Source organism: Balaenoptera musculus, chromosome 8, assembly GCF_009873245.2.
Source record: "Balaenoptera musculus isolate JJ_BM4_2016_0621 chromosome 8, mBalMus1.pri.v3, whole genome shotgun sequence".
Classification (NCBI taxonomy): Eukaryota; Metazoa; Chordata; class Mammalia; order Artiodactyla; family Balaenopteridae; genus Balaenoptera; species Balaenoptera musculus.
The window spans coordinates 66207270-66220438 of NC_045792.1; the positions used below are offsets into that span (position 1 = coordinate 66207270).

Sequence of the window (13169 nt, forward strand, 5' to 3'; positions counted from 1 at the left end):
AATGGCCCAAGGAGGCATTTTGGCTGCAGTGGCTGTCTGTGCTTTGGCTCCTAGGAGCCCCCGATTGGAGTTCCCTGTAAGGACGTCAGTGTTGTAGGTGTTTGAAATTGGCTCAGTTTTCACTGTTCATCATTTCAGTGACCTTTTATTATGTGGTCTCTGGAGTTCCTTCTATACACATATGGGAAAGTTTCACTGCTAAGGACAGTGTATGAACTGTTCCTGTACTGTATTGTAAAACTTAAATTTCTTCCCGAAACTGTGCATCTGCAAACATTGCAAAAGCTGCAGGTGCAGGTATACTTTGCAAGTCATGAAATTTTGAGATTTTGCGCATTGTAAAATCCTGGAACAATTACATATTAGTCATCATTTCAATGAAAAAGTAACACTAGCAGCCATGAGTATTGGCTGGAATATAAGGCTGAATGATGTGCGTCCAGGGAACTGTTGCTCCTTAAGCTATGGCTTTTTGTCAGTAGCTGCTGTGACTGAAATGAAGTTACAATACCTTTGTGCAGAGCAGGGTCAGGAATTTTCCTCTGCCCTCTGTCAGCGTTCTGGCGCTCCTCGTTCCTTCTGATGTAAAGCAGCCCAAATGTCTGACCCAGTTCAGAACTGGAACGGATGAGAAATTAGTGTTTAACAAAAAACAGAAAAAGAAAGAAATGGAAAGGGGGAAAACCATCAAACCAACCTCATGGGTGAGTTGTTAACAGAAAAAAAAATATATGTATATTTTAATGTTGACCTATGCTGACCGAAATGGCATGAATTTTAAAAACTATAATCAAACCAAAAGGCGAGTTCAACTGTGGTCTCGTTAAGCCTGAGCAGCAGATTCCAGTCCTCTGCTCAGTGATAAGTTGTTTTCCTGAGTGTTTATGACGGGGAGAGCTTTCCCCAGGAACGCTCCTGTGCCCCAGCCGGGAGCCCACTGCTGAGTCAGCACAGAGGCAGGTGGCCTCCTGCCAGTGCTCAGAGGCAGGGCATTGTCTGTTCGGTGGATATTCCCCCCACTGTGGCCCTCAGCAAGTCAGAGAATCACATCAGAACAAAATTCTGGTGAAAACAAGTGAAAGCAGGAGCAGGATGGAGAGGTGAAGAGGATGGGGGAGTTCCTGCTTCTCCGTACTTTAAAAAAAAAAATGCAGAAGCAAATTGAAACTCGAAGACAAAGTTAGAGATAAGAGGTTCATTTGTTACCATAAATCCTGTTTTTAGGGTGGCTAGAGTGTTTGAAATCAAGTAATGGCCTCACAGTCGCTGAACTTCTAAATGGGAGGTTCTAAATTTCTGAAACAGACAAAATCTAATTCCCAGCATACTGAAAGTGCTGGACCTGGGCTGTCTGCTGGTCTGTGAGCTCTGGTCATGTGCCCAACCCCTTCACTGGGGGGACACTTCTAAATTTAACCAAGTCCCACTGAAAGAGATGCAAATTTGTTTACCCAGTGGAATCATTGTGTTTCAGAAGCCGGGCTTGGCTTGGTTTCCATACCCCGGCATCCTGGGGATGTTTTTAGGCGGCAGTTGGTGATACCTCTCCAATGTGAATTTGTTGTTCAGCAAATCCGTGTGGTTTTTCAACCCAGATTTTTAACAGGATGGCTGGCTGGCTGTATTCACACTTTTCGCTCTGTAATAATATGCAAATCCACTTGGCGCCCAGTCAATACCCAAAAGAGTGGAAGGATTAAAGATATTTATAAGGGGGAAAAAAAAAAAGCTCTGCTAACTGGGTCTTTCCATTTCTCTTTGAGATCTAATTTACATGTCAGTATTATTTTAACATTTGCTACAGAATCCAGAGCTCTTAATGAGATCAGAATACAACCTACAGCTTCAGCTTTTTGATTCTGCGGAATGTGCTAATTTATGGATAGTCTCTTCTAAATTGAGAAAAAGGGATTTTCCCTCCTGATACTGAGAAGCTATAAATATTTTCATTTACCTCTACTCCCACCTTTTTAATTTTATAAAGAAAACAACCCCACTCTCCCCCTCTCATCCCGTGCGTGATTTCTCCTGGGTGAGAAAACTAAGATTAGCTTCAACTTTCATCCTGACTCCAGTCACTGCAGTGATGACCCAGTCTGAAAAGCTTAGAGCAGCGCTGGGGGCTTGGTGTCTGGCTGGGACTGTGTATTCCTAACTGCAGAGCTTTGTTGAGATGCAAATAACCTTCCCCCACCCCCCCACCCCGAAACCCTCCCAAGGAGTAGCGATTTTATATTTGATTTCCTTTTTTTGTTTTGTTTTGTTTTGTTTTGTTTCCCCTCATAAACCCGAACAATGTAGGTGTCTAGTCATATACAGGTCTTAGCAAGAAAGAAAGTTCGAGAAATTCAAGCCGCCATTAAGGTACGTCTGGCTTGCCCAGTTGTAGGGGGCTTTTCATCTCCATGGTTACAGGCTTTTCCTTTGTTTTCCTCCCTTCCCCTACCCTGCAGGTGTCTAGTCACATTCAGGTTCTTGCCAGAAGGAAATCTCGTGATTTTCATTCCAAGCTAAAGGTATGCGCTTTCCTGCTTTTTGGCTTGTGGTTGCTATGCATCTCACTTCCTGTTTTCCATGGTGACTGGTGAATGCCTGGTGCTGGGATTCTGGTAACCTAGTTTCCTCGCATGTGAGAGCTGTTTACATTTCTTTGTGTCTAATCTCTCTGTTTCTGTACTAGCCTCACATTAAGCTCAGAGAGAGAGAGAGAGTGTGTGTGTTTGTGTGTGTGTGTGTGTGTGTGTGTGTGTGTCCCTAATAACAATGCAAATGCAGCAGAGAGCTGGTCTTGATAACTTTTCAGCACAGAAACATGATTTTTTTTTTTACCCTTCAAATATCCACCAAGCAGCCCTGAGCTAGGAGAGGGGAAAAAAGTCAAAGAGATGCAAAGTTGGTGTAGAAATTATAAATGAATCATTTCCAAGTGGCCATCGTGAAATTACTTTGAAAAAATTCAGAAATTATTTTAATTTGTGCTTTTGATGTATTTTCAGTACTTATGAAAAATACATCTTCTTCATGTAATTTTTCATGTGTTCTTCCAACAGAGAGTATTTTCTGCCAGATTTCTTCCACATTGCTTAATGTTTTTTAAGTGTGTGGCTTTGTTAATTAGAAAAGAAATTTGAGGTGAGGGCTTAAAAAAAAGATAGGTCTTAGAGATGGGAAAACTCTTGATTAAATCCATGTTTGCAATTCCGTTTATACTTGAGTTTATTATTTTTTTTGTACATGTGCCTCATTTTCCGGTCTTTTAAAATATATTTCATAGCAAAAACAGAGACATGGACGATTTAAAAATGCAAGTTCTCCCTATTTTCTCCCCTTCCAAAATTTGCAGTAAAGCATACATGACTTTTTTTCCTCCATAATGCCCTATTTGAGAAATGCAAAGGGATTATAGTTTGCATGGAGGAGCTTTACTTTATAATAAAAATGCGTCTGTAGTCCATATTGTTGTCTTTCCCACATGCCTGTTTTTGCTTCTGTTCTGATTTTTTCCCCCATACATTAAGTAAATTTGTGTTTTTGTTCTAAACTAAAGAACAAAGTGTAATTTCACAGCCCCAAGTGGCGAACACTGGGACCCTTCCCAAAGGCCTCCAACATTTTTTGTGCAAACAGAGCTGACTGTGGAATAGGTCTAGTGACCAGGAAGGCGCATTTGGGGTGCCCTCTGCAGTGGGCAGCATGCTGGCTCGCTCGCTCGCACATGTGGCTGATGGTGGCTGGCTTTTAGTTGCACTGGCTGAGCAGTTGGAAGACTAAAATAACTTCGTAGCTCCTGCTTTTTAACCAAAGGTGCAGTCCTTTCTATGTGGATGTAACTACCCCAGTGTTTGCTCAAGTTCTCACTCTGTTTCTAGTTTCTCTAACGGATTAATGATGTACAAAGAAGTTTACAGACATCAGTTTTGTGTTTCCATCTGTGATGTTATGAATTGCTCTATTTCTGCACTGTGTGGTTCCTGTATGCTCACCAGGGCACATGGCCCTGGACCGAACGCCCTGTAAATGGTGGGTAAAGCTCTCCCGGTCCGAGGGGATCCCTATGGGATTCCACAAGCACTCTTTTTCTCTCTTGGTGATTTTACAAATCTTCCTCAGTGGAAACAGTTTTGCCATTACCTTATACATACACATACATACGAACACACAGTCGTATTTGTGTTTGTTCTTAAAAAAGGACTTCCCCCCACTTTCAGCTGGTCCTGGACCACTCTCCTCTGGGGCAGGCACGAAGAAGAGGCAGAAACAGAGGCAGTGGGGTAGCAACTGGCTCGGCATTTCATCTCCAAGAACCACCTCCATCCTCTTACAGTTCCTTTCCTTCCTCCCTACCTCATTATTCTTGGAAAAATGGAGGCCTTTGTTCTTCCCATCAGCTAATACCAGTCGAGTGTTCCAGGCATGGCGCTTATCACAGTGGGCAGTTAACAACCAATCCTCTATTCACAGAGCTGGCCGTGGAAATGGGAATGTGAAATATAGGGCACTGTAGGATAAGTGTTCGCAGAAAGAGCCAAAGTTAAATGTGTAGGCAATCCCAGAGGTGAGCTGTATGGACAATGTGCTGCTGAGTTTGGGAATGAAAGACAGGAGTTAGTGCAGTGCAGAGCCTCTTGTGTGTTCTCTCATGTAAGCTCACTACAAAGTGAGTTCCATTCTTCGGATTTTGAGGAGTAATATTTAGGAAACCAGGGATCCAAAGGTTTCATTAACTCACCAAAAGCCATCCAGCATAGGAAGTGGCGAAGTCAGGATTTGAACTTTCTGAATCCTAAACCACTGCTCTTCCAGACAGGGTTTCCTGTAGCGGAGGCTGAAGTGGATTTCAAGCGGCAGGCTTCTCATCAGTACACACTGTAGATAACCTGTCACCAGCCCTCACGCCCCTTTGGACCTGGGCGTGCAGGCCTTGCTTCCCACAGTCCCTCAGCCCCACTACATTTTAGAAGTAAGATGATTTTTAAACTTTGAGCCATTGGTCAAGATGTGGGCCTAATTTGGGATTGATGTTCATCAGTATCTCGGGGTGATGTGTTCCTAGCTGCAGAGCTGCTGCGTCCCCACTCGGAGGGAGTTAGGACAGTTGAGGAGAATAAGGCTGGCTGCCACCTGCCTGCAGAGGTGCTGCTGCCTTCACCTCCCACAGGCATTTTATGTTAAAGACGCCCTCCTTAACCTTCCTACCAGCCATTCCCAGGAAACGGGCTCGGGCCCCTTGGCCTGGTAGGAGGATAGAACTCCTCACTCTGTCTGCACTTTCTTGTTCAGCTCTGGAGCCTGACACCCTCGGGAGGCAGGGATGAGCATCCTCGCCGAGTTCCTTGTGGAGTCAGGCTGATAACCTCTGGCTTCTTGGCCTCCCACACTGGCTAATGAGATAAACTCACCACAGAAGTTGAAGTCATCCCAGTAGACAGCAAGGATAGCTTCTGAGCAGGGGTAGGGGTGGCAGGAAGTATCCAGACTCACAACAGGTGCCATGCTTTGTCTGAGACGATGCAGCAAGACTTCCTGGAGGAGATAGCTATTGACTGGCCATCTCCGGACCTGTCCTTGCCGTGCCTTTCCAGCCGGGCTTCTCGCCATTTCTCCACATGCTCTGAAGTCAAAGGATTTCTGTTCTCTGGGGTGGACAGAGGCCTGCGGCCCTCCTGTGAAGACTGAAGCCAAGTTTCATTTCCCTGTCCTCCCTCGGAGTTTGAAAAAGTGGTTTGCTCACACCTGGGGCCAGGGCCAGGGCCAGGTGTGGCTTCCGAGGGAACCCTCATGCCTGTGAGCCTCTCTTCACTTTCCCGGGAAGGGTGCAGGAGAATTCTTGAGGCTAGTGGTTTTCCAGCCTTTTTTAAGCAGCAAAACTCACATTTCAGATTGAAATCTTACTTGAAATTTTCCATATATAAAAGAGTAAAAGCTGTTTTATTTAAAGCTCACACTCTCTCATCCTTAGCAGTGGCCTCTTTGGCTGGTTCTGTTGAATAAGGTTTGAAAACCCACACTGCTTTAGGCAGAAGGAAAAGGAAATGCCCGCCTCTCAGCCGTGCCTCCAGCCTTTATGGGACAGCTTGGGGGTCCCACTTAAAGCCCACATTTTCTAAGTTCCGTAGCCTGTTCTGCCATATCCTTCTGAAGAAAACAGGCTCGAGAGACTGGTTATTCTCACGTCACGGTTGTGGATGAGTCATCCTAGCTACAGAAGTCACGCTCTTGAAAATCTGTTAGGATGAGTTTCAAAGGTCAGCTTTATGCTTCTGCTAAGTGCATTGGTTCTCAAAGTGCTTGTTTGTGAGCCAGATCACCCCAAAATTTGTGGATTTTAATTTTTGTTTAAAACAAAATTGTTTTAGTAAAAGTTTAAGATTTCCGTGTAGATTTGAACTTTAAAAGTGCAGAAATGATTACTTAATTCAGTCCAGTAATGGTTCCATTGAGAAGCCATGTGTTCTAGACCCTTTAGGAGATGTTGGGCATGGAAAGTTGAATACACAAGAGTCTCTGTTTTGGGGGAACACTCATTCTTTCTGTTATTTTTGGCCACATTTGGGGAAAATTCAAGATTCCCTGTGGATTGTCCCCAGCTAGGGGACTCTGCAGTAGAAATTTAACAGAGCAGTGCAAAGACCACGCAGTGAAAAGAACGATTAATTCTGAGTGTGGGGGAATTAAAGAAAGCCCCGTGGAGGGGGTTCCATTAGAACTAAGCGTAGAGTAAGGTAGAGAATTTCCGCAGATAATGGGGGTGGGGGGTTTGGGGGAACCATGAAGAACACCATCTAGCTGGAGGCATGGAATGAGGAATGAGGCTAGAGGAGGGAGGTTCATCTGAGGAGCGTGGGGAGCACACAGGGGTCGTTCACAGTTATGCTTTGCAAAGATCCCTCCAACCATTTTTAGAGGATAGCGAGGAGTGAGGCCAAGCTGGAGGCAGGGAGGCTAATTCAGGGGCTGCTCTAAGAGGCCAAGGGAGAAAGATGTGGGCCTGGACCAGGGGCCGACCAGGCACCCCTGGGGCCGTGCTCCGTGGCTCTTATCCATCCTTATTGTCGTCCTCGGCTGGTCCCCACTCCACTCCAATCTGATTGCTGCATACTCTTTCTTGCTCATTGTTTTTAAAGAGTGAATTATATTAAAAAGTTCTATTCTTATTAAGTCTGAAAACTGTACACTGAAACTTTTCAAAGGCAGCATTTAAAACTTAGGTTATTAAAGACCGGGTTCTCTTAAAGTAATGGCCATTAACTGAGAGTGTACATCAAAATTAACTATGAAGTTTTTGTTGCTAAATTTTAAATACAACAAAAAGTTAATAAGTACAGAGAATGACATGTTAAGCATTCATGTTTGTACTATCCAGAAATGATTATTTTCATTATATTTCCTTTAAGGTTTTTGTTTTTTTTTTAACTGAAAGAAATCAAATGGCAAAACATTATTCTTGCTTTTTCTAATTTCCTCTACCTACTGTCTTTCCTCAACCAATCTCAGCCCCCCACCATCAGTGTCTTTCCTTGCCGTTTAGTATTTCCCTGGGAAAATCAAATCCAGTGAAAGCTATCTCTTCTCCTTTAGCCCTTATCCTAAAACTAATCTAGATCTTTACCCATTGTCTACTATGAACTTGTGCTAAAACCATTGACACCAACCTGAGACCTCTTCTCTATAGTTTATCCTGGCCTGAGCTAGGATAGACTTGGCCAACAATTTGGGATGGCCTTGGACACAGACTGCAACCACAGGAGAGAGATGCGAGGGGCAAGAAAAACTAGGGGATAGCTGAAGACGTCAAGGAACGATGTGAGGAGACAAGAGCCATGAGCAGGGAGACTGGGGCAGTAGGGGAAAGGGTGACAGGGCCAGCAGAGTGCAGGTGAGATTCAGAAGCCCTAAGATGGATTGGAACTGCAAGGCATTTGTGGCCAGAGTGCCAGAATATTGGACATCAAATATATACTTTTTTTTTTTTTTTAATTTTCTTGACTAAAATGTCTAAAAGACAAGTCAGAGTGTGATAACCGCTGGTCTAGAAGAGAGTCATTTCTCGGTGATGGGAGGACCACATGTTTGGCCCCTGCCCAGACATGATCCTTTTGGCCCATCACTCTTCAGGTGCCTGGTTCTAGTTATAAAGTAGAAGATGGATCCGTGCAATTACAGCATGCAGGTGGCTTATAGGTCTATGGAACATGCATTGAGGAATTCCACAGATGCTGACTCAGAAATCTCCCTTGGACCTTGTGTTACCAGCTGGGTCTACAGCAGTGTTACCCATGCCGGTTTCATGTGTGACCTTCCATCTCCCCCTCTCCCCTAGTTTATCCCCTCATTGGAATCTGCGATTGAGCAGTGAGAGACAGCAGCCTGTCTGAGAAGACTTTGTGTGGTACAGTCTGAGGCCTGGCCTGCAACTTTAGAAATGATTCTCTACTTTGAATTATTTCACTCACCATTAATTCATCAAAAGGTCATTAACTGTTTTTGTTTTTTTTTTAAGCTCCAGGGATTTATTATCCCAGCTTGTAGAAAGACTGCAGAAATGTTCTCCGTGCGCTATAAACAGTCTCTTCTTTCCTACTCAGAGTTCCTACTTAGAGTTTCCTGTTCAGAGTCTCTATATGTTCGTTTGTCCTGGGAGGTTGTCCAGTCCCTGCCCAGAGGCCTCCTTTCCCTGATAGCAGCAAAGAGGCGGTCCTTTATTTGCTGGCTTCAGAGGCTTGTGAGCGCTGCAGCCAAGCTCTGCAGGCCACCACCACACTGTGGACTGTCCTCATCTTTGTGGACTGTCCTCATCTTCCCCTGAAGGTGGACCAGGCCACTTCTGGTTTGGGGTGTGTTTTGGTGAGTGCATGAGTCCAGACAGCGCTAAGAGTAAAGGAAGTCTTTGTTCTGCCCTAACCTCAGCAGGAATACATCTTAGGCAAGAGACGTTTTCATGTCAAGCTCTGGATTGTATTGAAGAAAAGCCTGTACTTGCTGACATTGCATCATCCCAGTAGAGCAGAAAAAAGCCTGAGCTTCCCTGATTGTGTCCAGTCGTTGGTGACTAATTTACGAGCTCCATGTGCTCCCCGGGGCCATTTTCTTCATTCTCGCCCTGGTGGCCTTTGTGATTTGATTTCTGAGCAGGCCATTCTTTCCAACCTGCCATTCCTTCCAGTAAGCAGAGAGCTTAAAGTTCAAATTGTTGATTTAATTCTCTTGAGGAGTTCAAGAACTTTGCTGGGGCTTTGCTGCGTCTACACTGCTGAATCCTGGCCGTGTCACCACTGATTCTATCCAGGAATGGGCCTGTCCACAGGGAAGACACGCTACACTTCATCCAGTGGTGCTCCCCATGGCCCTCTGAGCCACTTTGCTCGTTCAGGCGTTGACTGTCAGCAGTACACAAGGCAAAAGAAGCCCGAAACAACCGCCTCCTTTGTCTCAGCGCCAGCACCAAGACACTTGGCCTTGCTGCAGGATTTGGGAAATGATACACCGCCTTTCCTGGCATCTCCCAATCTTCAAGGAGTTCTTTTGCATTCATGACATGTACTCTTTCTCCTCAGCAATATTTTCATTACCTTGTTTTTAATTTAACTGGGTTAAAACCAAGACTGGAGGCAGTTAATTTCTTGTGCTTGGATGTGATGGAATTAGAACCTCTCATCAACGGTGTGATGATACAGAGCTTACAGTGTAAAACTAGGGGACTGAATACATTTACCTTTCTATGTCAGCGGAGCCAGGTCTGGATTTTCTCTTTAAGGGCAACAGAAACAGCCTCATTCTACATTTTTATCCCTTCCTAGGGAAATCCCATTGTTAACTGGCCTCCAGTATAGACAGTGCTCAATCACATTGAGCTCAGAGATTATGTACTCAGGACCAGGGCTCCTAAGCATTTCAGCTCTCGAGCGACTTGAGCCTGGATGGTCGGTCATGTGGGCCCCATAGATGGCACGTCCACAGAATGGCAAGGCTGTGGGCACTGTATGCTCAGAGTGGTTGATGCAGTTCTCAAAGCACCCCTGAAGGTGGGTGTTGTCCTCACTTTGCAAGTGAGGATGCAGAGGCTTGCAGTGGCTAAGGGGCTCACCCAGGGTCACAAGTCTGAATTGGATCCCAGGGCTATCTGGCACCACAGCCCAAGCCCTCCACGTGTTGTCATGCTGCCTCCTTACAGGGTGCTCGCTGGTGGAGGATGAGGGCTCAGTGCCCTAACTCGAGATGCTTTTGCATTGTCTCCCTCATCCGAGCCCTATTTTCATTGTGTCTGCCTGTTTGAATGAAACAGAGAAGATGAGTGGTGGGAGCTGGTACTTTCTGGCTTTTCAAGGGAGATTTGCCTCCTGCCTCTTACTGTCCCTCACGGGGAAAGGGGCTAAAGTTAGTGGGTGCCTTCTCCCCAACACCCAGACCTGGCATTAACAGGCCTAAATCCCAGGCTTCCTGGTAGGAGTCATCAGGCACACCTACAAATCACAGATCCTTGTCTGCAATCCTTTATGATGCTGAGCCCCACATGAGAATTAAAGGAAACACTATTGACAATTATAAAATACTAAATATAGAACAGTACATTTAAAAATGGACAATGGTAAAAGCCTTGAAAAATTTTTCTTTGATGTGAATGGAGTTTTTGGCATTTGGAAATACAATAAGATGAATTAATTGCTACTCATTACATGGCAAGTCAGGGGAAGCATGAATGGGCCTTCTCTCCTTGGCATTAGCCATTGCCCGCCCGAAATAGGCCCTTTTGTATTTACTCCTGCTTTCTCTAATAATAAGCAAATTAGAGATCATGGCTAGAAAAATTCAAGTGCCCTCCATCCTTTCTCCAAGCCATCATAGACTCTTATGATGTTTATCTGCTTAAGGGCTACTGCTAATAATTGCAGAGGTCATGTGAATACACATAGTGCAAGATTAGAAACAACATCTGCAAAATTACTTCTTAGGAAAGTATTCTGTTTTGTCTTTTTCTGAAAAAGTGATTTTGCAAGCAAATTGCTATCGTTCCTCTCATGTGCTATATTTTTATATTGCTGAGAGAAGTATATTTGGAGAAAAACACTTAATAGCTATCAAAAGTTTTTGAATCCATGGTCTTTTATTTTTGACTGTACATATTTTTCCTGATGTATTGGTGGACTTCCATATGAAGAAATTAGATTGGAGTCTTTAAATTCTGAAATGATGGCCCCTGAATAAGCAGGAGTATATTGATTTAGTATGCTGTTCATTCAGATTTCATATGTAGCCACTATAATATAGTACATGCAAGCGTGTGCCATTTTATATTATCTTTAAAATGTGTTTATGGTTAATGCCTAAAAATTATGAGATAATTGATTCCCCAGAATATTTAAAAGCTGAGAAAACAGAGGGGGGAACAAGGGTCCCCTACTTTCCAGAGACTGATTCATAAAATGTCCTTGAGTTTGAAGGGCGCACCACTCCAGCAATGTGCATCTGTGATAGGCTGCCTTCCTGTCATGGATATTACATGAAGACATTTTCCAAACATTGTGTACATTTCAGCAGCAAGAGGAAGGTAGTCAGCTGATCCCAGAGTTGTAGTGGCAGCCTTGCTCTGCTTCATGAAATATGAAAGCCTGTTTACTTAGTAACAATAACAGTTTGAAAGGCTTCAGGCTGAGAAGTTTATGTCTGCCATGGCCTGCTGGACCCCGCGTGGCAGAGGTAGTGAGGCCGTTGACAGCGCGGTATGCCAGGAATGGGGCAGGAAGAGAGTCGAGTGGGTACTGAGACGTGCACCCTGCCTTGGAGTGCTTCGTCTGCCCTCAGTCTCAGGTCACATGGGCTGTTTGTTCTTAGCACTCCATCAACAGTCTTAGACCCATGTTTCCTGCTCCATAAATATTTTCCACATTCCAGGTTGTGGGCTTGAGTTTGGGTTTGGTTGGATAAGGGAGATATGCCTTTTCTTTCCCCACTTCGGCTTTTTATGGCCTCATTGTTTATAATCTTAGGAATAGAAGGGCTTAAAATCAGTAAAAAGGAGTGACTATGAAGTTGTCCAAGCTTCTTCCTAGGACACGTTTTTCCTCGTGCATGCTCGTATGTACACATGCATGCACTCAGTATTTCCTGTAATCTAAGACATCATAGACGATAACTCAGTATTGACTTAATAACAGTTTTTCAAGATAAAACAATGTGCTCACCCTTTGTAAATCTCTTCCACATCTCAGAAATATTAGTGTGAAAACATCTTAGAATAAAATTAAAGTGGTGTACAAATGTAGCATGTATTTTTGATTTTACTTAAGCTACTGTTGTTTGGATGGATTAGCGACCCCCCCCCACCCCCCTTTATTCTGGGGGTGGGTGGTGATGATCGAGTGGAATGTTTAAAAGTCCAGGGTATTAGACTAGAATGACACAGAGAAGCCATTTACTCAGGTCTGACACTGAGAGTTATAATTTCTTCAAAGCCAGGCATGTATCTCTAGGCTGAAAATGACAATTTAGAGATCCTTCCATTGAAATCTCTCAGCTCGGTGTCCTTCTGTACTCCCATTTCAGGATAAGTAGGCCCACAGCCAGTCTCTCAGTTCTGATTTCGAGATCTCCCTGGTGGTGCTTATTATCTGCAGGGTTACTTTAGATTTTAAACAAAAAATTTTAATCTTAATTTTCCATCGTATATCATAGATAGAGGGGAGATATTATAAAATTAAATGAGTATGCCGAATGTCACCACTACAAAAAGTGGGAAATATCTGGTGTAGACATTTTAGTCCATTTGTAGAAAATTGCCTATTCTCAAATAGGTAGGTCAAGTGCAGAAAGAACCTCTACTTGAGATAAAATTTCCTCTCTGCACTTGGCTTTCTCTCTATTAGGACAGGTGGCCAAGAACTGCCCAAATTTTAACATCCTGCTGTCTTTTCACTAGTGGTTTTTCAGCTATATGTATTAAGATGTATTTGCTTATAATGGATGTCAAACTATAAATACTTTTAGAGTCAGAAGACCTTTAGAAAATAAAGTACAACTCTTTCCTTTGTAGTTGAAGAAAATTAGAGTGTTAGGTTATTTGCCCAAGGTAATACAGCCCATTAATGTCAGGTGGAGGGCAGGTTTGGAACCAGGTCTCCAGACTCCCCAGCACGTACGCCTTTTACTGGCATAGAGCAAGTTGGTGTGCTCGA

General features: G+C 43.9%; 1 protein-coding gene across 12 annotated transcripts in view; it reads left to right on the top strand.

Moving 5' to 3' along the window:
* Positions 1 to 13169, top strand: part of TEAD1 (TEA domain transcription factor 1) — a 264671-nt gene that overhangs the window by 190600 nt on the left and 60902 nt on the right. For 9 of the 12 annotated variants that reach the window (XM_036862667.1, XM_036862665.1, XM_036862661.1 and 6 more), the window contains 2 exons: positions 2302 to 2364; positions 2454 to 2516. In XM_036862667.1, coding sequence (XP_036718562.1) covers positions 2302 to 2364; positions 2454 to 2516 — 126 coding nt within the window. The remainder of the gene's footprint in view (positions 1 to 2301; positions 2365 to 2453; positions 2517 to 13169) is intronic. The other 3 variants (XM_036862669.1, XM_036862668.1, XM_036862659.1) reach the window with 2 other exon arrangements.